General features: G+C 57.4%; 1 protein-coding gene across 6 annotated transcripts in view; it reads left to right on the top strand.

Annotated features, from left to right (window-relative positions):
• Window positions 1-25881, top strand: part of ARHGAP8 (Rho GTPase activating protein 8) — a 63964-nt gene extending 38083 nt beyond the window's left edge. For all 6 annotated transcript variants that reach the window (XM_058741052.1, XM_058741048.1, XM_058741047.1 and 3 more), the window contains 6 exons: window positions 847-957; window positions 15969-16042; window positions 18610-18687; window positions 19447-19575; window positions 23396-23499; window positions 25486-25881. In XM_058741052.1, coding sequence (XP_058597035.1) covers window positions 847-957; window positions 15969-16042; window positions 18610-18687; window positions 19447-19575; window positions 23396-23499; window positions 25486-25818 — 829 coding nt within the window. In that variant the 3' untranslated portion in view covers window positions 25819-25881. The remainder of the gene's footprint in view (window positions 1-846; window positions 958-15968; window positions 16043-18609; window positions 18688-19446; window positions 19576-23395; window positions 23500-25485) is intronic.
• The last annotated feature ends 667 nt before the right edge of the window (window positions 25882-26548 follow it).

The raw sequence follows: 26548 nt of genomic DNA, 5'->3' as shown, positions 1-26548 counted from the left end.
TGAGCAGAGAACTAGGGGAATTTCTCGGGCGTGTGGAATGAAGCGTCGGAGGCAGTGGCAGGTGCTCTGGAAACCAGCCCCGCGCCCCCCGCCCCGCCCCCCGCCTCCCCCGCCGTGGCTTCTGCTGAAACCCTGTTAGTGCGTCTGTCACTTCATTTTATGTGGCTCTGTGGTCTCTCCCGTGGGGTCAGGGGAGCAGAGGAAGGCATGTGGCCAGTTGGCCCCACAGCCAGCACAGGGGCTGGTCTCGAAGTCCCTGCCAGGCACCCTCTGCCCTTTGCAGTCCCCACTCCGGGGGCTCGCTGAGGGAGCAGGGTCCTCGCCAGGCCGCATCGAGGTGGGCAGCCTTGCAGGGGCAGGGGAGATGTTAGCTCTTCTGGACACCAGGTCACGTGCCGGAAGTCGGGCACACAGAGCGGTGTAGGGAGTGACCCTGCCCTTGGAATGCTCCCACGTGGTGGGGACCACAAGTGCATGAGAACAGCTAGGGAGGGGACTATCAGGAAGAGCTTCCAGGAGGAGGTGACTGCTGAAGTGAGTTTCCAGGGGACAGGAAAGGCTGGGAAAGGGTGTGTCCAGCAAAGACGTGGGTGAAATGTTGGCCAAGGGTTGGCAGGCGAGGTTGGACGTGTGCCGGGGTGGGATGAAGGCCCAGGACGGCGGGGGATTGTGGGGGCGGGGCGGGTTGGGGTGGGGTGGGGGGGCGCATGCACGCGCACACAGCCGCACACGTGTGAGGTGGTGGTGTGGCACGTGGGCCCAGAAGCGTGAGGCTCGGGGCACCCGGCCCGTGGCCCGAGGCTCCTCCCCCGCGAGCTGAGCGCCGCGCCTCTGCTGTGTCCGCAGATACGACGAGAAGCTCCGGAACCTGCACAGGGGCCAGGTCCCCGCTCCCGCCAAGACGCCGCCGCCGCGGCCCCCTCTGCCCACCCAGCAGTTTGGCGTCAGTCTGCAATAGTAAGTGAGACGGTCCGCGGCCTGCTCGTTTCCTCGGTGGGACCGTGGGACACTCCCACGCCCCGGAGAGGTCGTCCCCAGACCCTTCCTTCCGCAGCTCAGCTTACCCTGCGGAGAATGCGAAAGGCGCCCTTTCCCTGCAGCGGGGAGTGCGCGGTGCGCGCTCCCGCCGTGCCGCGCCAAGATCCGGCGGCGGCGAGCAGAGCTCTCGTCGCCGCTGCTCGGTGCTCCTCGCCGGCTGCGGTGGCTCCCGGCTCCCAGGCCACGGCCGGACACGTGCCACCACCCCGGAGTGCAGCGTGGTCTTGTTCTTTGCTTTGGCCAGCGAGCCGGCGCCACGGTGGGGCAGGCCACGTCGGGAGGGGAGTTTGGGAGCCACTAAGCGAGTTCGTGTCGTGGCCCGAGTGACCGCTGCGTGCCTCCCGCTGATGCCCACGCCCAGCATGAGGGAGCAACGTGCTCCTGTCGGCTCTAAGCCGCCGAGCAGGGAGTGCTCGTGTCACAGCGTGTCCTGCCCTTCCTGGCTGATCTCACCCCTTCTTAGCCACGCGACCCTGAACTCACTCCCCACCTCAGCTTGTTTGCTTATTTCTGGAGTGAGCAAGGGGGATGACGTGAGCTTAGGCCTTTGACGCCCCCTCCCAAAAGGGTTCCGGGCCAGCTTCCTCTCTTTGGAGTCTCCTTCGGAGGCACCTTCTCCGAGAAGCCTTCCTTGATGCTCTGGGCTGTAGCCAGGGCCCTCCTGCATCACCACCCCACCCGGGCAGGCTGCCCCGGGAGCCTCTCCAGATATTTCCCCCGCTTGGCAACAAGTGCCTTGGCCGTGCTCGTGCGCTCTGCTTCGGGCGGTTGGCCAGGCACTCGGGTACCTGGGATGACGGAGGACAAAGGAGGTGTTTTATCCCGCGGCCCCGCCGGGCGGTCGGGTCTGGTCTACACCACGTGTAGGAAGACCAGGGTCTGCAGGGTGGGGGTGGGGCCCGGGGAGCAGTGTGCTGGGTCCCACTAGGCGGTCGTCTCGTGTCGGAAGGTGGCATGTAGTGTGCTTTCCCACGCGAAAAGCTGATGACCTTTAAGATCCACAGTGGGACTCGGTGCGGTTTGGAGGGATGAGAACAGAGACTCTCGGGGTGGTGTCCTGGCTGGGGCGCTGGGGGGTGCCTACGTGCTGCCTCGTACCTGTCACTTGTCTCTCCCGAGGCATCTGGGCACAAGGACCCTTCATTGTTCCCTCTTACGGGATCCGGGGCCACAGGGGAGACAGACGCTGGGGACCCCCTCTTTCTTCTTGGCCTAGAGTGAAGGGGGTAGGATGTGGTGGGAAGAATGATGGCGTCCGGGGACGTCAGTGTCCTGATCCTGAGCCCATGGTGGTGTCACCTTACATGGTGAAAGAAACTGCAGATGTGAGTCGGGGAAGGATCATGGGACGGGGAGGGAATGATCCCGGATCATCCAGGCAGCCCCGGTGTCATCACAAGGGTCTGTCTGAGTCAGAGAAGAGGCCTGAGGACAGAAGCAGAGGTTGGAGTGACATGGGACCTCGAGCCAGGGGATGCAGGCCACCCTTTGGAGCTGGGAAAGACAAGGAACAGATCGTCCCTTAGAGCTTCTGTAAAACTACAGCCGTGTTGACCTGTTTTAGCCTTCTGACACCCCCATAGGTGCAGGATAGGAAGCTTCTGTGGTTTTGAACTGCGGAGTTTGTAGCGATTAGTTTATGGCAGGTGTAGGAAATGACTGTGGGGCAGAGAGAGGTATGTGGGGGAAGGAGGTACCTGGGGGGGGGGGCCTGGGAGAAGGAGCTGAGGGCGGGGCTGGTAAAGGGGTGGGAGTCGGCACCTCGGGTGTGTCACCGCAGCTAAAGGAAGGCCCTGTCTTCCAGAACTTTCTGCGATGATAGACATGGTCCTCACTGCCAGGTTGTGGCTGTTGAGCACTCGAAATGTGGCCAGTGCAGTTGAGGCACTGAATTTCTAACTTTATTTAATTTTAACTGATGTAAAAGTTTTTTTAATGTTTGTCTATTTTGAGAGAGAGAGTGTGTGCACGTGTGGGCATGAGTAGGGGAGGGGCAGAGAGAGAGAGAGAGAGAGACAGACAGAGAGAGAGAATCCCAAGCAGGCTCCACACTGTCCGTGCAGAGCCGGATGTAGGGCTCAAACCCACAAGTCCTGAGATCACGACCTGAGCCGAAACCAAGAGTCAGACGCTCAACCGACCGTGTCACCCAGGCGGCCCCAACTGATGTGCCCCCCTCCCGCTGCCCCGCTGGACAGCTCAGCTCTAGACCTTTGGGGTCTCACCGCTGCCTCCCCTCCCCAGACACGCACACAGGTGGGGTCTCCCTGGAGAGCTATTTTGTAAGCACTTAGCGAACGCAGGATATGTTGACCTACAGTGTTCCCGAATGCATCTGGAACAAAAATTTACCAAAGTTTCCTTCTTTACACGCTGTCAGTATGTACTGGAGTGACCTGCTCCCGCCCGTGGGTGTGGCCCCGGCACCCCTGCCGGCCCGCCTGGGAAGGCGGCACTGGCAGATGCAGTGACGGCGGGCCCCTCTGGGGGCGCTGGTGAGAAGGGGCCCCGGGCGGGCCCAGCCTCCAGGATTTTCAGGCCTGAGGCTTCTGCTGTCGGTGTCTCCGCCTTCGGCCTGGCCTGTGTATCCGTGCTGCTTCCGTCATCAGTCCCTTCGTCTGACGACTGCAGTGATGCCTTTCAGATCGCCGATTTCGTCGTTCCAAACCACTTCTGTCTCCTATTGTCTAATAATAAAACTTTATTTATTTCAAGTTTATTTATTTATTCTGAGAGAGGGAGAAAGAGCATATGAGCGGGGTAGGGGCAGAGAGAGAGAGAGAGGGAGAGAGAGAATCCCAAGCTGGCTCTGTGCTGGCGGGGCCCGATGTGGGGCTCAAACTCACAAACCTCGAGATCGTGATCCGAGGGGAAACCAAGTGTCGGACCTTAACCGACTGAGCGCCCCAGGCGTCCCTGTGTAATAAAGCTTTAAAAATGAAAGACGAAACACCTCTAACTCGTGGATTTCTACAGCCATCTCTCTGAGCACAGTATGGGGGAGTCACCCTGGGACCCCTGTCTTGAGCAGGTGTCTTTCAGGGTGCGTTGACAGAGCTTGAACTCCAGAGATGTCCGTTACCAGATCGAAGACAGGTGTTAGAAATGCCTTTATAAAGGTCTTGGTTCATTCCTGTTCTGGGGCCAGTTTTAACTGTAAAAATCAGTTCCTTGTCTTTTTTTTAACGCCCAACGTGGGGTTCGAACTCACAGCCCCAAGATCAAGAGTCATATGCTCCGCCCACTGAGCCCGCCAGGCGCCCCGGTTCCTTGTATCTTTAGGGAGTGCCGAGTCTCACTGGACAGCCTTTGGAAAACATCGTGTGTGCCACTTTTGAGAGATGATCCATGCGATTGCCTCTTTAAATTAATATTTTATGCCGTTTCATTGCAAACGACTACAATAAAACGGCAATAAACATATTAAGTAGAGTACCAAATATGTAATCTGTGTGGACTGTGAATGAATGGAAGTCATTAAAATTCATCACCAAATCCTATTCGCAAATGTTAATTTGCTGAGTTAAGTTCAGAAGCACACAACAGAAAGCTGTCACCTTAGAACAAGCTAATTAAGTTAACGTATCAAGGGGGACGTCAGAGACTCGAGGTATCTTTGGCCCTTGCCATCGCTGAAGAGAGAAAATGCACGTGTGCACTTAGTACGGCTCTATGTGGGCAGATACGGGGTAGTGGAAAGAGGGAGGGCCTCCTCAGGGCAGAGGGGGGACGCAGGTCCCAGCTTTGGGAAGTCAGGCTGGTTAACTTAAGCAACCCCAGTTTCTCTCCCTGTGACTGGAGGTGAAACCACGCCCTCCCCACCTCCAGGGCCCGGGGGGGGGGGGGGGGGTGCATAACAACAGGGTGTGCGGACCACGGGAACCCGTTCCTGCTGCCAGGCTTGCCTGCCGTTAGTCCTCCTTCATAGTCTCCTCCTCCAGGAAGCCTTCCCGGATGACTCCACGCACACAAGGACCGTTTGTTAAAGACACCATTCTTTCTGCCACTGAATTGCCTTGGCATCTTTGTCAAAAATCAATGGCCCATCGCCTGGGTGGCTCAGTCGGTTGAGCGTCCGACTTCAGCTCAGGTCACGATCTCACGGTCCGTGAGTTCGAGCCCCGCATCTGGCTCCGTGCTGACCGCTCGGAACCTGGAGCCTGCTCCGGATTCTGTGTCTCCCCCTCTCTCTGCTCCTCCCCTGCTCATGCTCTGTCTCTCTCTGTCTCAAAAATAAATAAAAACATTTTAAAAAATTAAAAAAAAAAAATCAACGGCCCGTAAATGTGAGGGTGTATTTCCGGAGTCTTGATTCTATTCCGTCAGCCCCTGTGAGGGCCACAGGAGACGTGAGTCTTCTGAGTCTGTTCTTTTTCAAGATCGTTTTGGCCCCTTGGGGTCTCTTGCGTTTCCGTACTAATTTTAGAATCGGTTTGTCCATTTCTGTAAAAAGGCAGCTGGGGTTTCAGTAGGGATTGTGCTGTCCCTGTAGGTCAGTTTGGGGAGCATTTCTGTCTTACCAATATTGCCTCTTCTGGTTTGTGAACACAGGACGTCTTTCTGTTAACTTGGATCTTTTACGTTTCTCTCAGTGATGGTTTACAGTTCTCCGTCTATGTGTTTTGCGATTTTATGTTAAATGTCTTTTTTTTTTTTTAAGTATTTTGTTCTTTGGGATGCTGTTGTAAAAGAAATTGTTTTGTGATTTCATTTTTTGGATTGTTCGCTCCTACTGTATAGAAATGCAATTGATTTGGGGCGCCTGGGTGGCTCAGTCGGTTGAGCGTCCGACCTCGGCTCAGGTCATGATCTCACAGTTCGGGAGTTTGAGCCCCGCGTCGAGCTCTGTGCTCACAGCTCAGGGCCTGGAGCCCGCTTCAGATTCTGTGTCTCGCTCTCTCTCAGCCCCTCCCCTGCTCATGCTCTGTCTCTCTCTCTCTGTCTCAAAAATAAAACATTAAAAAAAAAAGTTAAAAAAAAAGAAATGCAATTGATTTTTGTAAGCTGATCTTATATCCTACTGCCTAAGTAAAATCATCTATTAGTTCTTATGGATGTTTTGTGATTTTTTATTTAGTATTTTCCACATTCCACATCCAAGACCCTGTCGTCTGTAAATAGAGATACTTTTATTTCTCCCTGTTCATCCGGGGTGCCTTTCACTTCCTTTTCCTGCCTGATCGCACTGGCCGGACCTCCAGTGCTGGGAAGGAGTGGGGCGAGCACACATCCTTGTGTTTTCCTCTTCTTACCGGGAAGTGGCTACGTTTTTCAGCATTAAATATGGTATTAGCTGTGGGTTTTTCATAGATGCTTTTTATCCGGCTGAGGAAAAGCCCTTGTGTTCCTGGCTCATGGAGTGGTGGGTTTTGTTTTGTTTTTTTCCTATGAAGGGATGTGAGATTTGGTCATATGCTTTTTTTGCCTTTATGGAGATGATGACAGAGGCTTTGTCCTTTATTCTAATAATATGGTGGCTACATTGATCAATTTTTATGTTGAACGGACCTTGCATCCTTGGGATAAATCGCACGTGTTCGTGGTGGGTAATCTCTTTCTACGTAGCTGGATTTGCTTTGCTGGTACCTTGCGGATGATTTGGTGTCTGTGTTCGTAAGAGCTGATCTGCGGTCACCTCATACGGCAATGTCTTTGGCTTTTCTTCGTGGGAAGTTTTAAAATGACAGTTCAGTGTCTTCACGCGTCATAACTTTTCAGATCTTGCATTTCTTCTCGAGACACTTGGCGATAGTTTGCGTCTTGGGATCAGAGTTCATAGCTTCGTTCATCACAAACTGGTTGTTAGTGGCGATAATGTTACTCGCCTTACCGCCACCGTACAAAACTTGTCCCCTGTCCCTTCTCCCCTCTGTGTCGTTATGGGCACACAAACTAGGTCTTAATTTTGTGCCCACTGGCACACATTTGTCATTCTTGCTCTGCTCTGTGGCCTTTTAAGTCAGATAAGAGGGGGAGAAAGGGGCGCTAACGGTCACACCCGTAAACTCTTATAAAAGAGATTCCCGGTGGCATTTCCTTCACCTGTGTGCTCCGTCCTGCACGAACAGGTGAGAGAAGGTGGGCAGGTGGGAGAAGAGGGGGTGGGGGGCTTCCAGACTCAGGGGGGAAGCGGGTGGGTCCCCCTGCCCACACCTCTCCTGCTCCTTCCGCACCTGCAGGAAGTGGGGGCGACGGAGGCAGAGGTCCCCTTTGGGCCGTTCGTTAATGAGCAGGACCACGTGACTTCCAGCTGCTCCTCTCCCAGAGCGGACGGTTCCCCCTGACCCAGCGGCCACTTGCACGAGGAAGGGAGTGAGGGGTGCCCGGCTCTCGCTTCTCTTTCCCTGCGTGCCCGGGAACACCCGTCTTTGGTCTCCTGCACCGTGTGGCTGTCCGGAGAGCAGAAGCCGCCGTCCTTGGGAAGGGCCTCTGGGGTGGGGGCCGGGCCGGGCCTCCCTGGGCTCTGCTCCTAAGTCGTGTGCCAGCCTGACTTGCCAGAACCCCCCGCCCCACGGGGAGTTTTGGGGGCTGGTCTTGCGAACGATACGAAACTTGCCGGTTCCTCCTCCACCTCCCACAGAGGCCGGCTGTGCAGGGGTGGGGGGGTCAGTCCCACCAGACCCCCACCCCGGGATGCAAGGCCGTGGTCTGCTCCGGCTACAAGGGCTTGGGAGTCCGATTCTCACTTGAACCCTTAGGCCGTGTGACTCCTGGTGAAACGATTTGCCTCTCTGAGCCGGCTTTGTCTTCTGTCGCCACGCGGGCACGGCGATGGAGCCAGCAGGCCTGGCGGCACGCCGGCACACCCTCGGCCCCCGGCACGCGGCGGTTGTCCACGTGCACTGCCGGGTTCCGTGGGTGCCCGGGACCTCCCGGCCGCCTTTGTGGCCCAGCGAGGCGTTCCCGGAACCGGGAGGGGCCGAGAGGTCAATGACCACGTCAGAGGGCGGGGAGAGCCCGGGTCTCCAGCCGGGCCGGCCGGCTGCTCCTCCCGCTCCGTCCCTCCCGTCGCTCCAAAGCTACAGCCTGTCCTCACTCGTGTGCCTCTCACCTGCGAAACCAGGGCAGGAACCTGCTGATCACTCCAAGCGCGTCCCCCGCGGGGAGGGGCTACGAGCAAGGATTATGTGCCGAGAACCCCCGGTGCCCTCTGGGGCCGGACGGTTGGCCGGGAGCACACGGTGCTGACCCAGGAATAGCGCTCTGCCGCACACACCTTGGAAGTTTAGTTCAGGCTGTGGGTCTAGTAATCCATGCGTCCTTGTGGAGACCTGGCCCTGGCCTTGGCCCACACACATGGGGGTGCACAGGGAGGGACCCGGTGAGAAAGGATTCGCTGCTGCCCTGGGCGTCCCCTCCCAGCCAGGAAGCACCTTTTATCCAGAGCCCCGGGGGCGGTTGTCATCCTCTGCACTGACCCAGTCCACTGAGCAAGCCCCTCTCTGAGCCAGCGGGTGGGCGATGGGAGGGAGGAGAAATCCACGGCGTGGGTTTCTGCGCTGCCGAGAGCGGTCATCGAATCCCAGGGGATGAGTCGCTCTGCGGCTCACCACGAGAGGCCCGAGGCCCGGCTGGAGGTCCGTGCGCCTTGAGGGCACGGGGGAAGAGGCATGCTTGGCTGGGGGCCCTGCAACTTCGGGCACACCCCTTCTGGGACCTCAGTGTCTCACGATCTTACAGGCCCCTCCCCACCCTGGAAGCCTGCTTTAGAAAAAGGAAATGTGGGGGCGCCTGGGTGGCGGCTCAGTCGGTTAAGCGTCCGACTTCGGCTCAGGTCATGATCTCACGGTCCATGGGTTCGAGCCCCGCGTCGGGCTCTGTGCTGACAGCTCGGAGCCTGGAGCCTGGAACCTGCTTCGGATTCTGTGCCTCCCTCTCTCTCTGCCCCTCCCGCACTTGCGCTCTGTCTCTCTCTGTCTCAAAAATAAATAAATGTTAAAAAAAGAAAGAAAGAAATGTGAGCTAAGCTGCAGGCAAGGGGGTCTTGGGGTAGCTCCTCAGCGTCGGCCCGTTTGACACGTCTCAGCAGGGCCCCCTCCCCAAGAACGTTCGCTACGCCAGGCTTTGGAATCGGCGGACCCGGGCCCCCTAGCTGTGGGACCCCGGGCAAGTCACTGCAGCGTCCTGGGCCCGCTTCCTGGTCCGACACGGGCCGCCCGCGTGTGGCCCGGGACGTCACTGATTGTTGGTGCATTTGACTCGCAGCTGAACACAGGCTTCTGTGTCCCTCAGTATTTACTCTATGCAGCTGGGAGGAGGGTGCCAGCATCTCTGCTTTCCAGTTGGGGAAACAGAGGCTGGGGAAGCTAGGAGCCTGGCCTGAGGTCACCCGCCTCCTGAGGGCAGGGCCAGGACTTGCACTGCTCTGGCTCCCAAAGGAAGCAGGAGGAGGAAGAGAGCCACCCGTCCGCCACGTTCCTCTCTCCCTGGGGACACGGAGAGGGGACCGCCTGGGTCCCAGGCCATCATGTCCCTCTCAGGGGGACACGGGAGGCCAAGTCAGAGGTGGGGGGGAGGGCCCGCCCGCATTCCCGCGGCAACACGCCTTACGTCACGGGGACTGCTTGGCCGGCCAAATGTTGCTTTGTGTCCCCGACATACAGCTCTGGCAAAGAGAAACCACCAAGAAACCAGCTTTCCATAGAGAGCAGGACACGCGAAGGCCTGTTAGTGCCGTTGGCAAGGTTTTCGTGGTTGTTCACGTGGGCCACGTGTTTGGGAGTCCTCTGTAAACCCTGGGGTCAGAGGAAGAGCAGACTGGTGTCGCATCCCCCTGAGGAATCACTGCGGAAGGACCGCACGCTTTTGGTTTTGTTTTAGTTTTCTTTTAGTTTTCTTTAATGTTTAATTATTTTTAAGAGAGAGAGAGAGAGAGAGAGAGAGAGAGAGAGTGTGTGTGTGTGTGTGTGTGTGAGCGGGGGAGGGGCAGAGAGAGAGAGGGGGACACAGAACCCGAAGCAGGCTCCAGACTCTGAGCCGTCAGCACAGAGCCCGACGCGGGGCTCGAACCCACGAACTGCGAGATCATGACCTGAGCCAAAGTAGGATGCTTAACCGACTGAGCCACCCAGGTGCCCCCCCCTTTTTTTAATTTTTTTTAAGGTTTTATTTATTTTTGAGAGAGAGACAGCACAAGCAGGGGAGGGGCAGAGAGAGGGGGACACAGAATCCGAAGCAGGCTCCAGGCTCCGAGCTGTCAGCACAGAGCCCGACACGGGGCTCAAACCCACAGACCGCGAGATCGTGACCTGAGCCGAAGTCGGACGCTCAACCGACGGAGCCCCCCAGGCGCCCCTGACGACCGCACATCTCAGTTGGGCCCGGGCCTGCCTCCAGCTGGGCCGCCTCAGGGCTCTGGGGCCTCTCCCAGCAACCACAGCCCATCTCGAATTGGGGCCAATGACATCACAACGGAAACCAAACGGACAAGATACGGGAGCAGGGCTTGTGGGCTCAGACGCGTGGCTCATCCCCGGCTGCGCGTTCTGGACCGTCTTCCGTTACCTGCTGTCACGACAGCCCCCCTCCCCCGGCACTTAGCAGCCTCAAACAGCCACCGTTTTGTTAGGTGTCCTGATTTCTGGGGCCGGGAATTTGGGCAGAGCCCAGCTAGGCAAGCGTGCTCGTGGGGGGGGGGGGGGGGCGCTGCCAGAGGTCGCTCCGTGGCGTCCAGTGGTGGCCCGGCTGCTCCTCCGGAGGGCCCGGGGTCCGAGGTGCCGCCTCACGTCCTGGCGCACGGCAGGGAAGGCTGGGCTCAGCTGGGACACGGCCTCCCCACCGGACATGCCCAGGGTGGCCCCCTTCTTACGGGCCAGCTCGCGGCTTCTGGCAGGGGTTCCTGGGACCACGGTGGAAACTGCCAGAGTCTTCAGGCCGAGGCCTGGAAACTGGCCAGTCGCTTCTGCTGTATTCTCTTGGTCAAAACAGCTTTCTTTTCTGGGTTCTGGGCTCGTAGCTCCGTCCCCCACCTTCAAAGTGCTCTGCTCTGACCTCTGCCTCTGTTGCCACATGTGCTCTGAGTCTGGGCCTCCCCTGGGCTTATGTGGGGACGGTCCATGGTAATCTCCCCACACGGTGCTGGGGAACAGCGGACACAGAGCCTGTGCTCTTTGGAGAGGAGCAAGGAGGCCTTCTCGGAGGAGGAGGCTTTTTGGCTGGGCCTGGAAAGAGAAATAGGGAGGGTGTACCTGCAGCGGGGAGGGCGTAGGTGTGCCGTGAGCCAGTCCGGAGGCCTGAGACCCTGAGACGCGGGAAAGACTGGGTGTCGGTGGTGAGTTTCCGTTTGCCCACAGCGTCCAAGGTGGAACGGGTAATGGTGCCGCGTGCCCCGTGTGAGCGCCATCCGGGCCGTGAGGCTATACGGGCGGGATGGCGGTGGGGGGGGGGGTGGTCCCTGCTGCCTTCTCTGGCCCCGAGAGAGGACAAGAGGAGGCAGCCTGCTAGGGGGGCAGTGTGCCAGCGCCTTAGTGGGGAGGGGGGTCCGAGGGTGACCAGAATTTCTGTGCATTTCCTGTAGCATCCGCTTAAGCGTCCACGGTCAGGACTCTGACCCCAGTTTTAGTCTAATTTTCCGTTTTACAATTGTTACGCCCTTTTTTTATTGTTGTTTTGAATTTTTCAAGTTTATTAGAGAGACAGAGAAAGCACGAGTTGGGGAGAGGCAGAGAGAGAGAGGGAAAGAGAGAATCCCCAGCAGGCTCCGCACTGTCAGAGCGGAGCCCGATGCGGGGCTCGCACTCATGAAGTGTGAGATCGCGACCCGAGCCAATGCCAGACGCTCAACCGATGGAGCCACCCAGGCGCCCCAGCAATCGTCACGTCTTTGGACGGCGTGACATCATTTGCTCCGTAAGTCACGTTCGCTGAATGGTTTTTGGAGTACCGGGGCCCGTCCCACGGCTTTGCTGGTGTTAAGCACTCTGGCGGGCAGGTCCGATTGATTATCAACCCATTTAACAGAAGAGGAAATGGAGGCATGGGTGTGGGGGCAGCTCGAGGGGTGTATCTGGGCCTCTCAGCTTCGGCGGCAGAACCAGGATTTGGCCTCAGGAGGTCAGATACCAGAGCCCACACTTCTGGTTTCCGTCCGGCTGCCTGTGTATCCCGGTGGTGTCCCCCCTGTGCCGGGCTAAGCGTGTGCCCTCAGTGGATGCTGGCCACCCCGTCTCTGCTCTTGTCCATCTGCGACTTACATCTGCGTAGTGGTTTTGATACTGTGCTCAGAGGCTGGATTCCGGAGCCTGCCTGTCTGGGTTCGGATCCCGGCCCCGCTCCCGTTTCGTCGAGTGGCTCAACCTCTCAGAGCCTGAGTTTCCTCATCTGAGTTCCAGCCACTCTGATGATGGCACCCGGAGAGCTCCGGGGCAGATGAGGAAGGAAGCAGCCTGAGGTGGTTTTGGTGAAAATCGTCACGGGTGGAGCCCAGCTCCAGCGAGGCTGGAAGCCCAGATGATACCCCTTCGGCCCTGGCTACCTTCAGCCTGCGTCCCGCTGTGATGGGAATGCATGCCAGTGGCTGCATTTTAACGCGCATTTTGGTGGCAGGGGTGCTGTTACTCTGCACACGTATCTCCGGGAATCAGGGACAGAGCGCTGCCTTTGCCCCTGGGCCCTCCCGGGGGTCATGGTCATGATCTCGCGGTTCGTGGGTTCGAGCCCCGCGTCGGGCTGTGTGCTGACAGTGCAGAGCCTGCTTGGGATTCTCTCTCTTTCTCTCTCTCTCAAAAATAAAGTTGAAACAAAAGAAAAGAAAAGAAAAGAAAAGAAAAGAAAAGAAAAGAAAAGAAAGAAGAGAAGAAAGAAAGAAAGAAAGAAGAGAAAAGAAAAGAAAAGAAAGAAAGAAAGAACTGTCCCTCCCCTGCTCATGCTCTTTCTCTCTCAAAAATAAAGTTGAAAGGAAGGAAAGGAAAGGAAAGGAAAGGAAAGGAAAGAAAGAAAGAAAGAAAGAAAGAAAGAAAGAAAGAAAGAAAGAAAGAGAAAGAAAAGAAACGAAAGAAGAAGAAAGAAAAGAAAAGAAAAGAAAAGAAAAGAAAAGAAAAGAAAAGAAAAGAAAAGAAAAGAAAAGAAACGAAACTCCTCTCCCTGGGACGCCTTGTTCACCGTCTGTGAAGCAGGGATAGTAACAGCCTGTCTTGTCCGGCCGTTCCCTGTCGGAATCAAACGAAATGACGAATATGCAAATGCATGGCAAGGACGATGCTGTGTATTTGTTGAGGTGACTGATTTTTCCAGAAGAGCTGGGGGTTACTGAACTTTGGGCTGTTCTCGGGGAGCCAAGGCAGGAGGCTGAGGTCCATATTTGTGTGTTAGGATTGGAGGTGTAGACCTGCCCCATTCCCATCCCCGTCTCCCCAGGGGTCTTACTTGATGATGGAACACAGTGAGACCCGGGGGGACTAGGGACGGCGGCCAGGCGTGTGGCCACCTCCCTGCCCCCGGAAACCCTTTCACAATAAATCGGTGACTTCTGCTTCTTGCCATGAGAGAATCATGGAACAAACTGACCGTCCTGCCCGAACGTAGAGAAACACACAAGCCCTATCATGATAGGTGTTTTCAGACACCGGGCAGCATGCAGCAGGGGGCCATGATTCCAGACAGAAAGGAAATGAACAGAGCAGACCCTCCGACTCCCCCGGCTCACTGCCCGGGGGATGTTTCCAGGCTGCAGAGCAGGCAGAAGCCAGACAGGCTCCAGTGCTCTTGGCAAAGTGGGGTAACGGAGTTCAGAGTTTGGGGGCCCTGGGTGGGTGACCTTGTGGGACAGAGTTCCGGGGGGGGGGAGCTGCACAGAGAGTTCTCCACAGACTGTCCCCTCAAGTCTTTGAATGTTTAAACTGTCTATATATAAAAGGAAATTAAAGTACCACCGGAAAACAGTAGGGCCCCGAAACTATTGGAGCTGACACAGGGTTGGGCGTGATAAGTGTTCTCCCAACTTAAAGTGGAGACGTCAGCACTTAAGGCTTTGGATGCTGTTTCTGTCTTAGCCGTTGAGCTACATTAGCCTTAGTCTGAAGACTGCTCGAGAGCCCCCCTTGCAAAATTCAAAGCGATCCTTGAAAGGCTCTACCTGTTCCCAAATAACTTGATGCAAGACAGAACAAAGTTCATCTCCGTTCAAAGGAATACCAAATACAAACACACAAACCCCAGCAACCAACAGTGTAAAGTTTCCAAAGAAAAATTACAAGGTGGGAGCAGGGAAACGTGTTCTATAACTAGGAGAAAAACCGATCAGGAGACACAGACCCAGCATATTCGTGTAGGTTTTCTAGAGAAACAGAACCAAGAAAGAGGATATTTATTATAAGGGATTGGCTCATGTGGTCATGGAGAAGTCCCAATACCTGCAAGCTGGTGACCCAGGAGGGTCACTGGGGTAGTTCCATCCTGAGTCCTAAAGAATAAAACAAAGTCAAGAAAAGAGAGAAAACGAGTAAAGAACAAATAGCAAGATGGTAGATGGAAACCTAGCCGCAGTGATGATTACATTAAACGTAAATGGCAAAAACATTCCAATTAAAAGAGATTCTCAGTTTGGATTTAAAAAAAGGAAGCTCCTACTGACGTTTAAAATGTAAAACGATAAAACACTGTAGATTAAAAGTAAAAGGGTAGACTAAGACCTGCCATGCAGCCACCAGCCAAAAGAAAATTCGAGTGGCTGTACTAATGTCAGGCCAAGCAGGACAAGAAATAACCCCAGGGGCAAAGAGGGGCATTTCGTAATAAGACATAATCCTAAAAAGTTACAGACTAGTAACAGAGCTTTAAAATCCACGAAGCAGGGGCGCCTGGGTGGCTCAGTCGGTTAAGCGTCCGACTTCGGCTCAGGTCACGATCTCGCGGTCCGTGGGTTCGAGCCCCGCGTCGGGCTCTGGGCTGACAGCTCAGAGCCTGGAGCCTGTTTCCGATTCTGTGTCTCCCTCTTTCTCTGACCCTCCCCTGTTCATGCTCCCTCGTCTCAAAAATAAATAAATGTTAAAAAATTTTTTTTAAAAATAATAAAATCTACGAAGCAAACGTGGTAGAACCGAGGGAGAAACAGACGCACGTAAGGAGACGTCAGTATCCTTCTCTAAGTAATTGATGGAACAAGTAGAAAATCAACAGTCTAGAAAACTTGAACACAATCGGCCAAACTAACCTAACGGACGTTTAGAGAACTGCAAAACACATGCTCTTCTCAGCTACGATGTCGCAGAGCGGGACTCCAGCAGGCACGTCGACTGCAGAGCGTTTTGCCCTCCATCCAACCATCTCCCAAGTATGCTGCCTTCCAGGCAAGAGCGTTCAGCACGTGAGAAAGAGAAAAACAAAACGTTTCACGCGGGAGCCCAGTGGGACCGTAGAATGCTCACGGTGGGCAGCTGTGACTTCACATCCTCTCTGCCCGCTGGGGTGGTGTATTTGTGGCTGTGTTTTAAAGTTGCCTGGTGTATCAATTCTCTCCCAAATGAACACGGTAAGAGGCTGGGTCTTAACAGCCTGAGGCAGCGCGTTAGGTTTCCATCAGGCATGTTGTTTGATTGGTCAGCATACAGTCCAGGTTTCCCGGGATCTGCCCTCACAGCCAAATCCGCTCGTGCCTCTGGTCCTCCTCTGTGCATTTCCCCCCTGTCTGGAATGCTCCCCGCCCCCCGGCTTTGGTCCTCCACAAGCTCCTACTCATACCTCAAAACCTAGCTCAGAAGTGGCCCCACGTGACGCCATCCCCGTTCCCCAGGTCTCTCCTGTATCACGGTGGAGCCCTCAGCTGCTGCCCTAGTGTATTATTTCTGCCTCTCTTTTGGCCACCAGAACACCTACTCTCTGAGCACCGAGTCTGCATCTGTCCCTGTATGGCTCCTCGGTCCTGTGTTTACACAGAGATGTGGAGAGGACCTGTCACCTCCAGCTAAAAACTACTTTCTTTTCTTTTCCCTTAGCCTCAAGGACAAAAATCAAGGTGAACTCATCCCTCCTGTGCTGAGATTCACAGTGACATACCTAAGAGAGAAAGGTAAGTGAGAGCTGGCTTCAGCCAGGGGTGTGAGGGCCTCTGGGAGGCCCATCTGGTGTCCCGGGCACCGTGCAGACCGGGGACTTGGAGGGGCCGGGCCTCGTGTGGGAAGGGTGACCAGCACGGGATGGACTCAGGCACACAGAATGTCTGGGTTTGCATCCCGGCTCTACTGTGTACTTGCTGTGTGACCTTGGGCAGTTACTTGCCTTCTCTGGGCCTGTGATTCCTCATCTGCCCCGTGGGGTTCATGACGGTGCCTGATTCACGGGGTTGCTCTGGGGCCTAAATGAGAGGAGACATGTAAAGCTGTCCGTGAAGAGACCCATTTGATATGATAGATAGCTTGGTCTGCAGGTGCTGTCGCCAGTGGGGTGGGCGCGCTCGGTGATTAGAGGGGGTACGCCTGTGGCTCCTCCAGGACTCCTGCGTGAGGCCAGAGTTCCCAGATCCACGGGGAAAGTGTGGACCCTGACAGGAGCGTAGTTCTCTGGGCGAACAGGCTGCTGGCGGTGGGGGGGGGGTGGCCCCCCGCAGGCAGGTGCCGCAGGGTGCGGGGTGGGGGGCGCGTCCGACGAGCAGTGGGAGCCGTCATTGCTGGGGGCCCTGGTGGCCTTTTACCTGGCGCGCCCTCAGAACTGCATGTCCTAATGCTAGAAAGTTCCATGAGCTGGCGCCTCTCTAGCCGGAGGACCTGATCGTCGCTTAGAATGGTCTCTACTTTGGCGAGAAGTCCTTCGCGGCTCCTCCCGTTCTGTTCCGTATTTCGGGAGCAGACAGAAGATAGTGCGTAAGACCAGGTGTCAGAAACCGGGAGAGGGAGTCTCTCCCTTTTTAACGTCATCAGTTCCTTTATTTATGAAAAAATAAAACAAAAAACCCAGCTCCAAGTGGGAACTCAGTATTGTATTTGTTGAATGAATGCACGATCGAACATGTACCCTTTGGGCACCTCCCCGTATCCAGCCCTGATTGAGGCGCTGGGGTTGCCATGGTAACGGCCCCCCCCCCCCACCCCACCCAGCCGCCGTTCTGGGGGCTCATGGTCGCAACCGAGAGGACTCCATTGCGATTTCCTCTGTAAAGCTGTTTCCACGGGTCAGAAATCCAGGCACACGGGGGCCGGGCTGCTCAGGGTCTCGCAAAGCGAAACTCAAGGTATCCCGCCAGGCTGCGCTCCTTTCTGGAGGCTCTGGGGAAGAATCCTATCCGCTTCCACCTTCATTCAGTTTGTTGGCCAAATTCAGTTCTTTGCAGAGATGCCTGTGTGTCCTTGGTGGCTGTCGGCCAGAGGCCTCTTTCTCTTCCTCGAGGCTGCACGCTTTCCTTTCCGTGTGGCCCCCCCCTCCACCAACAGAGGCCTTCCCACCTGTCGAGTCCGGCCTCCATGCTTCAAATCTCTGTAGCCAGGAAGAACCCGGTCCCTTTTAAAAGTCTTGCCTGATTAGGTCAGGCCCACCGAAGATAATCTCCGTATCTTAAGGTCAGCTCCTTGGGCCTGAATCCTGTCTGCAGAGTCCCTTCCCTGTGGTGCCTAGATTAGTGTTTGGATACTGGGCAGAATGAGTGTGCCCCACGGGGTCCGGGACTTTGGGAGGCACCTCAGAAATTTTCCTACTTCGATCTGTCAGGAAAAAAAAGAGAGGGACCAGCCACTCACGCAGAGGGGACGGCGCGTGCAAAGGCCGGGAGGAGCAAGGAGCATGGGGCAGACTGGAGGCCGGAGGAGGGGGCCGAGGGGCAGTGGGGCAGGAGAGGCCGAACCGTGCAGGCCCGTGGGAAGTCCCCGTGGAAGCTGCCCGGTGAAGACCGGCAAGGTCCGTGCACAGGCTGCTCAGACCTGAATATCTTCGTTGAATAGACCCAGCTTCAGAAGGAAGAGGCTGGGGAGGGAGCCCAGTGCTTCTGGAAACCCAGAAACGTTCTGTATTCGCCGCGTCCGGAACGGTAGCTTCCAGCTGCTTGCGGCAGTAGCCCAGTAGAGCACTTTCTAGGTGTCTCCTACGTCGGGTGACCGCATTTTTAATTTCACTTAATTTTTGCTAATTAAACGGAAATTTAAATCATGACGTATGGCCAGTGGCTGCCATACTGGACGGGTCACCCGTGTCGATGCAGCTGCGGGACTAAGCGGAGGCTGTGCGTGTGGAGGCCCCCTGGGTGCTTGAACATGTGCCGTATGCGGCCTCGTCGATTCTTTCTGCAGCCCTCAGAGGCAGGGGCTCAGGACCTTACTCTGTAGACGGGGTGGCTGAGCTCAGAGAGGCCACGGGCTTTCGCTGAGGTCACACAGCGGGATGAGACAGAGTTGGGCTGGACTCCAGGTCCGTCTGACTGGGTTCTCTCTTCCCGGGGGCCACGGAAGTAGGCAGTGAGGTGGGGTTGGGAGTTTGGAAGTTTGAGGATCGCGGGTGGTGGGTGTCGGGGGGGAGGGGGGGATGAACCAAGCTGGAGAGCATTCCCTGCCAGCCACGGGAGGGTGACGCGTGGGCAGGAGGAGTCGTGGAATGTTCCAGAAACCCAGAGTGCTAGGACCTGTGAGGTGCCTGGAGGCTCTCTCTCCTCAGGACTCCGCACCAAGGGCCTGTTCCGGAGGTCGGCCAGTGTCCACACCATCCGCGAGATTCAGCGGTTGTACAATCAAGGTGAGCCTGTCCCCGCAGAGACCCCTGACCCCGAGCCTCCCGCCTGCCCGGCCTGCACAGCCCTCCACGGCCGCAGAGCCCCCAGGCCCAAGGTAGCGTGGCTCCCGCCCCCACCCAACCCCCAGCATAGCCCGGGACCGGGCAGCTGCCCAGGCGAGGCCTGCGCCCGGAGCCCCGGCCCTCGGCAGGTGGCCGCACGCTGCCGTTGTGCCTCGAGGGCTTCTCCCGTCATCGCAGGCGGACAGGTGGCCTGAAGTGTTCCATGGAGTCTCCGTTCGGCAGTCCCTCCAGCGGGCCCGGCACCGCTTTCCCGGCTGCCTGCGGCGACACCCGCGGGTCGGGAGGCCGTGTCGGAGCTGAGCACCCTACAGCGACACTGCTGAGGCGGCTGGCTCTGCTCACGCCCCCGCCCACCCTCCTCGTTCCTCTCCCTCGTACGGTTCGCCCGTCCGGTGACAGGGCCGGCGCGGGGCGCGTGTGGACTGGCCGTCCTCAGGCCCGTGCGCCGAGCACCTGCATCCGAGGCGGGGCCGACCCACACGGTGGGGGGACTGGGGGCACGCCCCAGACTCGGCCAGGTGCCCCAGAGGGCCGGGGGGGGCACGGTAGCAGCACCCCCCGGGTCCAGCAGGCGACAGGGTCGTGCCTGGCGAGAGGTCTCCCCCCTCGGGAGTTCTAAAGCCGTTTGCGTCGGGGCCCATCATGACGCGGGACTCCGCGGCCCCGTCAGGACTCAGACTTGCGACATCCTGTGTCCAGGGAAGCCCGTGAACTTTGACGACTATGGGGACGTCCACATCCCTGCCGTGATCCTGAAGACCTTCCTGAGAGAGCTTCCCCAGCCGCTGCTGACCTTCACGGCCTATGAGCAGATTCTCGGGATCACCAGTGGGTACCTGCCCCGGGGGGGCCCGCCAAGGGCCAGTCTGGAGGGTGGGGGGAGGGGCTGCCGGCCTCTTCTTGTTGCCGTCCGGCCCCGTGCACAAGTGTAGTGGCCGGGCCGAGCCACCACCGTCCGTGGGTGGGGGCAGGGATTGTCGGGTGCAGCTAGGGCGACAGGCAGCGTGGCAGAGGGCGCCTCTGGGTTCGGGGTGCACGGCCCGGTCCAAGGGCCGCCTCCAGGCCCTCCCTGCCCTGCTCTGGGGGAGCCCCCCACCTCCAGCACCCCAACTTCTGTGTGTAGAAGGGGGGTGGAGGCTGGTGGGGGGCAGAGGCCCCGAACCCCCTCTTCGAGCGGTTACCGTAGAAAGCTTGCAGTTAGAAATCCCTCCTCTGCCCTTTGGGATGTGAATCTTCTACACCCAGAACTGTGTCAGGGACCCCAGAGCCGGCTCTGAGATGTAGACGTTCAAGGAGACCCCAGTGTCCCGTGACGGTGGGGGCCTAACCCAGCCTGCACCGCTGACCCCGTCCCAGGACACGAGAAGCGTGTTTCTCCCATGAACACACCCGGATAACTACCCCCTCCCTGACTCTGCTCAGGGCCCCCCCCCCCAACCCCTGCACCCCTCCCTGTGCCCTCATTCTCCCTCTAAAACGCCAGTCACCTCAGCCATTCGGCCGTGTCGGGCCGTCCCTCGTGCAGTGGTTATTACCGACCACGCACGTTCCTCTTTGCCTCTGGCACCTGCTTGCCACAGCCCGTGCGGGGTAGTTGCGGACGGGAAGGGAGTGAGCACGTAGGCCCTGCTCACCAGGAGTGCTCAGGCTGGCCGCAGGGACAGGCGTGTTATTGAACCGGGTGTGGCAGGGTGATGTGGCTGCAGGGTGTGTGTCTGAGGTTCCCAGACGTCCCCAGGCACCAGAACCCCCGGAGGGTGCATTAAAACATGGGTCACTGGGCCCCACCCCGGAGTTTCAGACTCCATAGGTGTGGGCAGTGGCCCAAGAATCTGCATTTCTAACTGGTTCCCGGGAGATGCCGATGGTCTGGGTTTTGTGCCATGGAATGCCTAGCTCAGCGGGGTTGAGGCACAACCCATGGGTAGAGATGTGGCCATGGAAAGCACAAGTGTCTTAGGGGCAAAGCTCATCCTGTGCACCAGGGAGTGGGGCTGGGCTGGGGCAGCTGCTGAGAATTTTTAAAAAATTATATTATGAGAGGGCTCCTGGGTGGCTCAGTTAAGTGTCTAACTCTTGATTTTGGCTCAGGTCATGATCTCACGGTTCGTGAGTTCAAGCCCTGCATCGGGCTCTGTGCTGTCAGCACAGAGATGCTTGGGATTCTCTCCCCACCCCCCTCAAAATAAATAAATAAACTTTAGGGGTGCCTGGGAGGCTCAGTCGGTTGAGCGTCCGACTTCGGCTCAGGTCATGATCTCGCAGTTCGTGAGTTTGAGCCCCGCGTCGGGCTCTGTGCTGACGGCTCAGAGCCTGGAGCCTGCTTCGGATTCTGTGTCTCCCTCTCTCTCTCTGCCCCTCCCCTGCTCACACACTGTCTCTTCTCTGTCTCAAAAATAAATAAATGTTAGAAAAAAATTTTGTTAAATAAAAAATAAATAAGCTTTAAAATATAAAAATTAAAAAAAAAATAATAAATTCCATTTTGATGGAAATAACACCAGCACATAGCGTAGGAAACAAACAAAAACCCCAAGGTCCACAGCAGCGACACGGGAGTCCCTGCCCAGCCCCGCGGTCCCACGCGGGCACGTACCCCGGCGGGGGCTCCGTGGGCACCCGTCCCTCACGCCAGGAGCGCCGCTCCTGTGCACGGTCCTGGAGCCTGGCTTTCGTGTGTTAGCATCACATCTCCTCTCTCCCTCCTCATGTGCAGTCACTCATTCTTTCAATGGTTGTGTTGCACCAGCTTTATAATTTCACGGGTAAATGTTTGGAGCTGTTTCCATTTTTGTTTGGCCCTCCGCTAGTTTGAAGACTCAGGAAGTCCCAACATTCCAGTCGTTGAGAACCGAGATGCTGCCCTGAGATGAGAACCGAGACCCTGCTTTCTGGACCGTGGTCTCACTCGGCCTGGCCGCACGGTGACAGGTGTAGGGTCACCAGATCTAGCAACAGAAAACAGAGGATGCCCACCCACCTCAATGTGAATTTCCGATAAAGGGTGAATGTCTGTTTTGTTTTTTTTTTTAGTGTAAGTAATATTTGCTCTTTAGCTGAAATGCAAATTTAACTGAGCGTCCTCTCTTTTTTCTGGCAGCCCATTCTCAGGTGGGATGGGTTTCTCCATGAAGTCGGGCAAAAGCAGGGGCTTCTGCGTGTACTCGGGAAGTGCAGGGACACTCGGGAAGTGTCCAGGGCACAAGGGAATTGCAGCCAAGACCACCTCCCGGTGTGCAGCCAGGAGGTTAAGAGCACTGGCTTGGAGCCGCACGGATCTGGATCCAAGTCTGGGCTTCACCGTGCAGTAGCTGTGTGATTGGGGACAAGTCACTTAACCTCTCTGAGCTCACTTCCCTTAGGTGCATAAAAGTGGGGGCTGTTGTGAGGATCGGACGTGACGGTTCGTGGCACGCAGTCAGTGCTTTGTGGCAGCCTGCTCCCCCTTGCTCGCCGGTGAGCGCTCTTTCCCTGAGAGACCGTAGAGAGAGCGGGTGGCGGACCTCGTGCAAGGATGTGCTCTGGGACCATAAATCTTAGAAAGAGGAGGTTGGGGCCGGGAAGCCGAGACCCAGGCAACGAGGTGGCGGCCCCCAAGCTCGTTGGTTCCTTGAAGATCATTTCGCGGGAACTCCCTCTCCATTCCCGTTACCCACAACAGCTTGAGTTCACGAGAGAGAGGCTTCTCTTAAGAGGCCAACGAGAACGTTGACGGTAGGGACGTTTGTGTCTTTTGAGCAGGGGCTGTGTTCGGAAAGCACACAGGCGTTCACGGTAGCCCCGCCCAAGGCTTGGCCGGAAGAGGTTGGCGTTGGGGGATCGGGACGTGGGGAGCACGGTGAATAGTTGTGGGTGCGCCCTGGCTTGAGATCTGGAGTTCAGCGGAGGACGTGGTTATGAGGAAATGGGGGTCTGAGTCTGGGACAGCCTCCCCCAGGCTCTTGGTGGGTGTGGGGACCTGAGCTGCAGGGCATCACAGACAGGCTAAGTTAGTCTGCAGAAGGGCTGGCCAACCTTTCCCGTAAAGGGCCAGGTAGTAGGTATTTGAGGCTTTGTGGGTCCGTCTGCGTTGCCCCTACCGGGCTCTGCTGTGATGTGTGAGTGGGTGGGTGCGGCTCTGTACCCATACTTTGTTTTTTTCGTCTTTATTTTTGAGAGAGAGAGAGAGTGTGAACAGGGGAGGGGCAGAGAGAGAGGGAGGCACAGAATCCATAGCAGGCTCCAGGCTCCGAGCCGTCAGCACGGAACCCACGAACCGTGAGCTCGTGACCTGAGCCGAAGTCAGACGCTCAACTGACTGAGCCCCCCAGGGGCCCCTGTACCAATAGTTTTACTGACAAAAATTGGCCTTTCTGTCCGAAGGCTGTAGTTTGCTGACCGCTGGTCTAGGCCATTCTCATTTACAAAGTGAGTGATTTGGCTTTACAGACTTTCTGGGAGGTAAGAGTTGCAATACGGCTCTAAAGACGGGAACAGAGCTCATGGAAGGGAGGGCTTTGCTGCGAACAGCCACCCGGCCTGGGAGTAAGCGAGGGCTCCGGGTCCGACCTTGGAGCTGACCTCCGAGGTGTCCTCAGAGCTGACCTCCTCCCTAGGCCCATGCCGGCCCCCCGGGCAGGACTCAGGAGGGACCCCTGTGCCCCTGCAGGTGTGGAGAGCAGCCTGCGGGTGACCCGCTGCCACCAGATCCTGAAGAGCCTTCCAGAACACAACTATGCTGTCCTCAGCTACCTCATGGGCTTCCTGCATGAGGTGAGGGGGCTAAGCAGGGCCCGGGGCGGGGAGGCCCCCATTCCGTGCCTGGCCCAGGTGGCCCTTCCTGCACCTGGTGCCCACACAGCCCGGGGTCTGGGGTCTCCCCCAGACTTGGAACGCCGCTCCCTGGCCCAGAAGACTTCAAGGCCTGACCAGGGAGCAGCTCCATTTCTGCGCCTGCCCCTGCTGACCGGTCACATGCCTGGCCGCCCTCAGTTACAGATGGGACCTTCTTTTTATTTCCATTTTTTAACGTCTGCTTATTTTGAGAGAGAGCACAGGCGGGGAGGGGCAGAGAGAAGGAGAGAGAATCCCAAGCAGACTCCACGCTGTCCCGACGCGGGGCAGCCGCAATCGAGAGTCAGAGGCTCAACTGACTGAGCCACCCGGGCGCCCCACGTTGGGTGTAGAGATTGCTTTAAAAAAATTTTTTTTAATGTTTACATATTTTTGAGAGCAGAACATGAGCAGGGGAGGGGCAGAGAGAGAGGGAGACACAGAATCCGAAGCAGGCCCCAGGCTCCGAGCGGTCAGCACAGAGCCCGACGCGGGGCTCGAACCCACGAGCCGTGAGATCACGACCTGAGCCGAAGTCGGACGCTCCACCGACCGAGCCACCCAGGTGCCCAGGATTGCTTTGAAAAATAATAAACTGGGGCGCCTGGGTGGCTCGGTCGGTTAAGCGTCCGACTTCGGCTCAGGTCATGATCTCGCGGTCCGTGGGTTCGAGCCCCGCGTCGGGCTCTGTGCTGACCGCTCGGAGCCTGGGGCCTGTTTCGGATTCTGTGTCTCCCTCTCTCTCTCTGCCCCTCCCCTGCTTGTGCTCTCTCTCTCTCTGTCTCAAAAATAAATAAACGTTAAAAAAAATTTTTTTTTAAATAATAAACTATTTGTCAGAGGCCAAAAACTAAGTTATCGCCCTAATTTTCTTTCTACTTGTTTTTCGTCTGCTGGAGGTGGATCGATTTCCCCGTCCTCCACGGCACTGACGTTGAAACTTCCCATGGGGCTTGGTGCTGTGTAGCATTGGCCCCGGTGGGCTCCTGCAGGGGTTTGGGGGCCGCTGTCCTCACCAGATCCAAGTGGGGGGGGGGTTCACTGGGTCATGCCCCACCCCCCGTTCTCTGCTCTCCCGTGACCCCCGAGGTTCTGCCATTGTCTCTGCTTCCGATTGTCGGAGGTCCCCAGGACCCTGGAGGCGAGGGGGAGATCAGGCCTTCAGACGGGCCCAAGTGGCCCCCCTGCCCCCGACTGGCCACGTGACTTCGGGAAAGTCCCCTGCACCTTCTGGACCTCCAGTTTCTTCATCTGTAAAATGGGTGATGCATCCTAACTTCATGGGGTTGTAAGTGCTGTAAGGCAGGTTCGCCCCCTCCCCTGCTGCCCCCAGTCCTCCGATGGCCCCTGCCTGCTCTTTGGCCTGGACTGTGTCCAACTCGCTGGCCAGAGTGTGGCTGTCAGAGAGGTGGTCTGGCTGGGTGACACCAAAGGCCAAGCTTGCACCCATTGTGCTAGAGACCCCTGTCCCCGAGGGGGCCTCCCGAGTCCTCTGGAGTGGGAGAGAAGGCTGGGGGTGCGGAGGAGATCCAGGAGGAGCTCAGAGACGGTCAGAGCCCGAGGTCTCTCAGAGCATCAAGACTGACTGCTTTCGGGGCGCCCGGGGGACTCAGTGGGTTGAGCGGCCGACCCTTGGTTTTGGCTCAGGGCGTGATCTCATGGTTTGTGGGTTCGGGCCCCGTGTCGGGCTCTGCGCTGACGGTGTGGAACCTGCTTGGGATTCTCCCTCCCTCTCTCTCTGCCCCTCCCCTGCTCACTCTCTCTCTCTCTCAAATAAATACACTTAAAAAAATTAAAAAGTTAAAAAAAAAAAAGACTGCCTCCTTTTACAGGTGGTGACACCGAGGCCCAGAGCCGGGAGGTGGCCGTGCAGGGCCGTAGCACTGAACCCACAGTCACGTCCCTTGTCTCATGTGTGTCCTGCAGGTGTCCCGGGAGAGCATTTTTAACAAGATGAACAGCTCCAACCTGGCGTGTGTCTTTGGGCTGAATTTAATCTGGCCGTCCCAGGGGGCGTCCTCCCTGAGTGCCCTCGTGCCCATGAACCTGTTCACCGAGCTGCTGATCGAGTACTACGAGATGGTCTTCAGCACCCAGGAGGCTCGCGGGGGGCTCGGTGCCGGTGCTGTTGAGGCAGGGGAGCGGAGTGGCCCCGTCTCTAGAGGCCGGACACCCCGACGGCCTGGCCTCGCGCCCCGCGCCTCCGCGGCCCCTGACGGTGCCCGGGAGACTCCTCTGGTGCCGGAAGCATCACGCTGAGGCCCGTCTGTGCGTGCTGTCGTCGTGTTTTGTGAACTTGCCATTAAACAAACTTCTCGTGAACCTTCTAGTGAACGTCCGGGGTTCTGCGCTTTGCCCCTTGTGCGTGGTCCCTGGGCTGCGGGCTGGGACGAGATGATGGACCCACCAGGTTCGTAACCACGGCCTCAGCGGAAATGGGAATTTATCGGTGAGGGCCTCCCGTCCGGCACCGACTGTTGCTGTCATGCCGGGTGGCAAACTGTACCTTCGGGTCACAGCCGTTCGTCATTGTCCGCGGGTGAGCGGGGAGCTGAGCGGTTCTTCTGCTCCTGTTGGGCTGGCCAGAGGTCACCTGGAGGGACGCAGCTCCCTCGAGGGTGTCACATGCCTTCGGCAGGCGGGGCAGGGGCCGGGGTCGCTCGTGGGCGGGCAGGGGGCCGTCACGGGTGCAGGTGGTTTTCAAGCTTCGGCCGGTGGTGTGGATACTCACACCCGTTGGCCAGGGCAAATGTCATGTCCGAGGCCGGGGTCACAGTGGGAGGGCTCTGGGACGTTGTTTAGCAAAGGGCGGCCATGGGGAGGCTGGGGGATCGGGGCCTGCCGGGGGCTCCTGGTCGTGTTCCGCCTCTGCGTTGGGAGACGCGCGTTGTGTTTCCCGCTTAGATACGGCGGAGAAAGGTGGTTCCGCATTCCCAGCACAGAGCCCCCCAGATTCACCCCGATTGGACAGGCTTGGGCCATGTGCCCA

This window comes from Neofelis nebulosa, chromosome 8 (assembly GCF_028018385.1).
Source record: "Neofelis nebulosa isolate mNeoNeb1 chromosome 8, mNeoNeb1.pri, whole genome shotgun sequence".
NCBI lineage: Eukaryota > Metazoa > Chordata > Mammalia > Carnivora > Felidae > Neofelis > Neofelis nebulosa.
The sequence above is the reverse complement of the archived record's forward strand: the minus strand, read 5'-3'. Positions and strand labels throughout refer to the sequence as shown.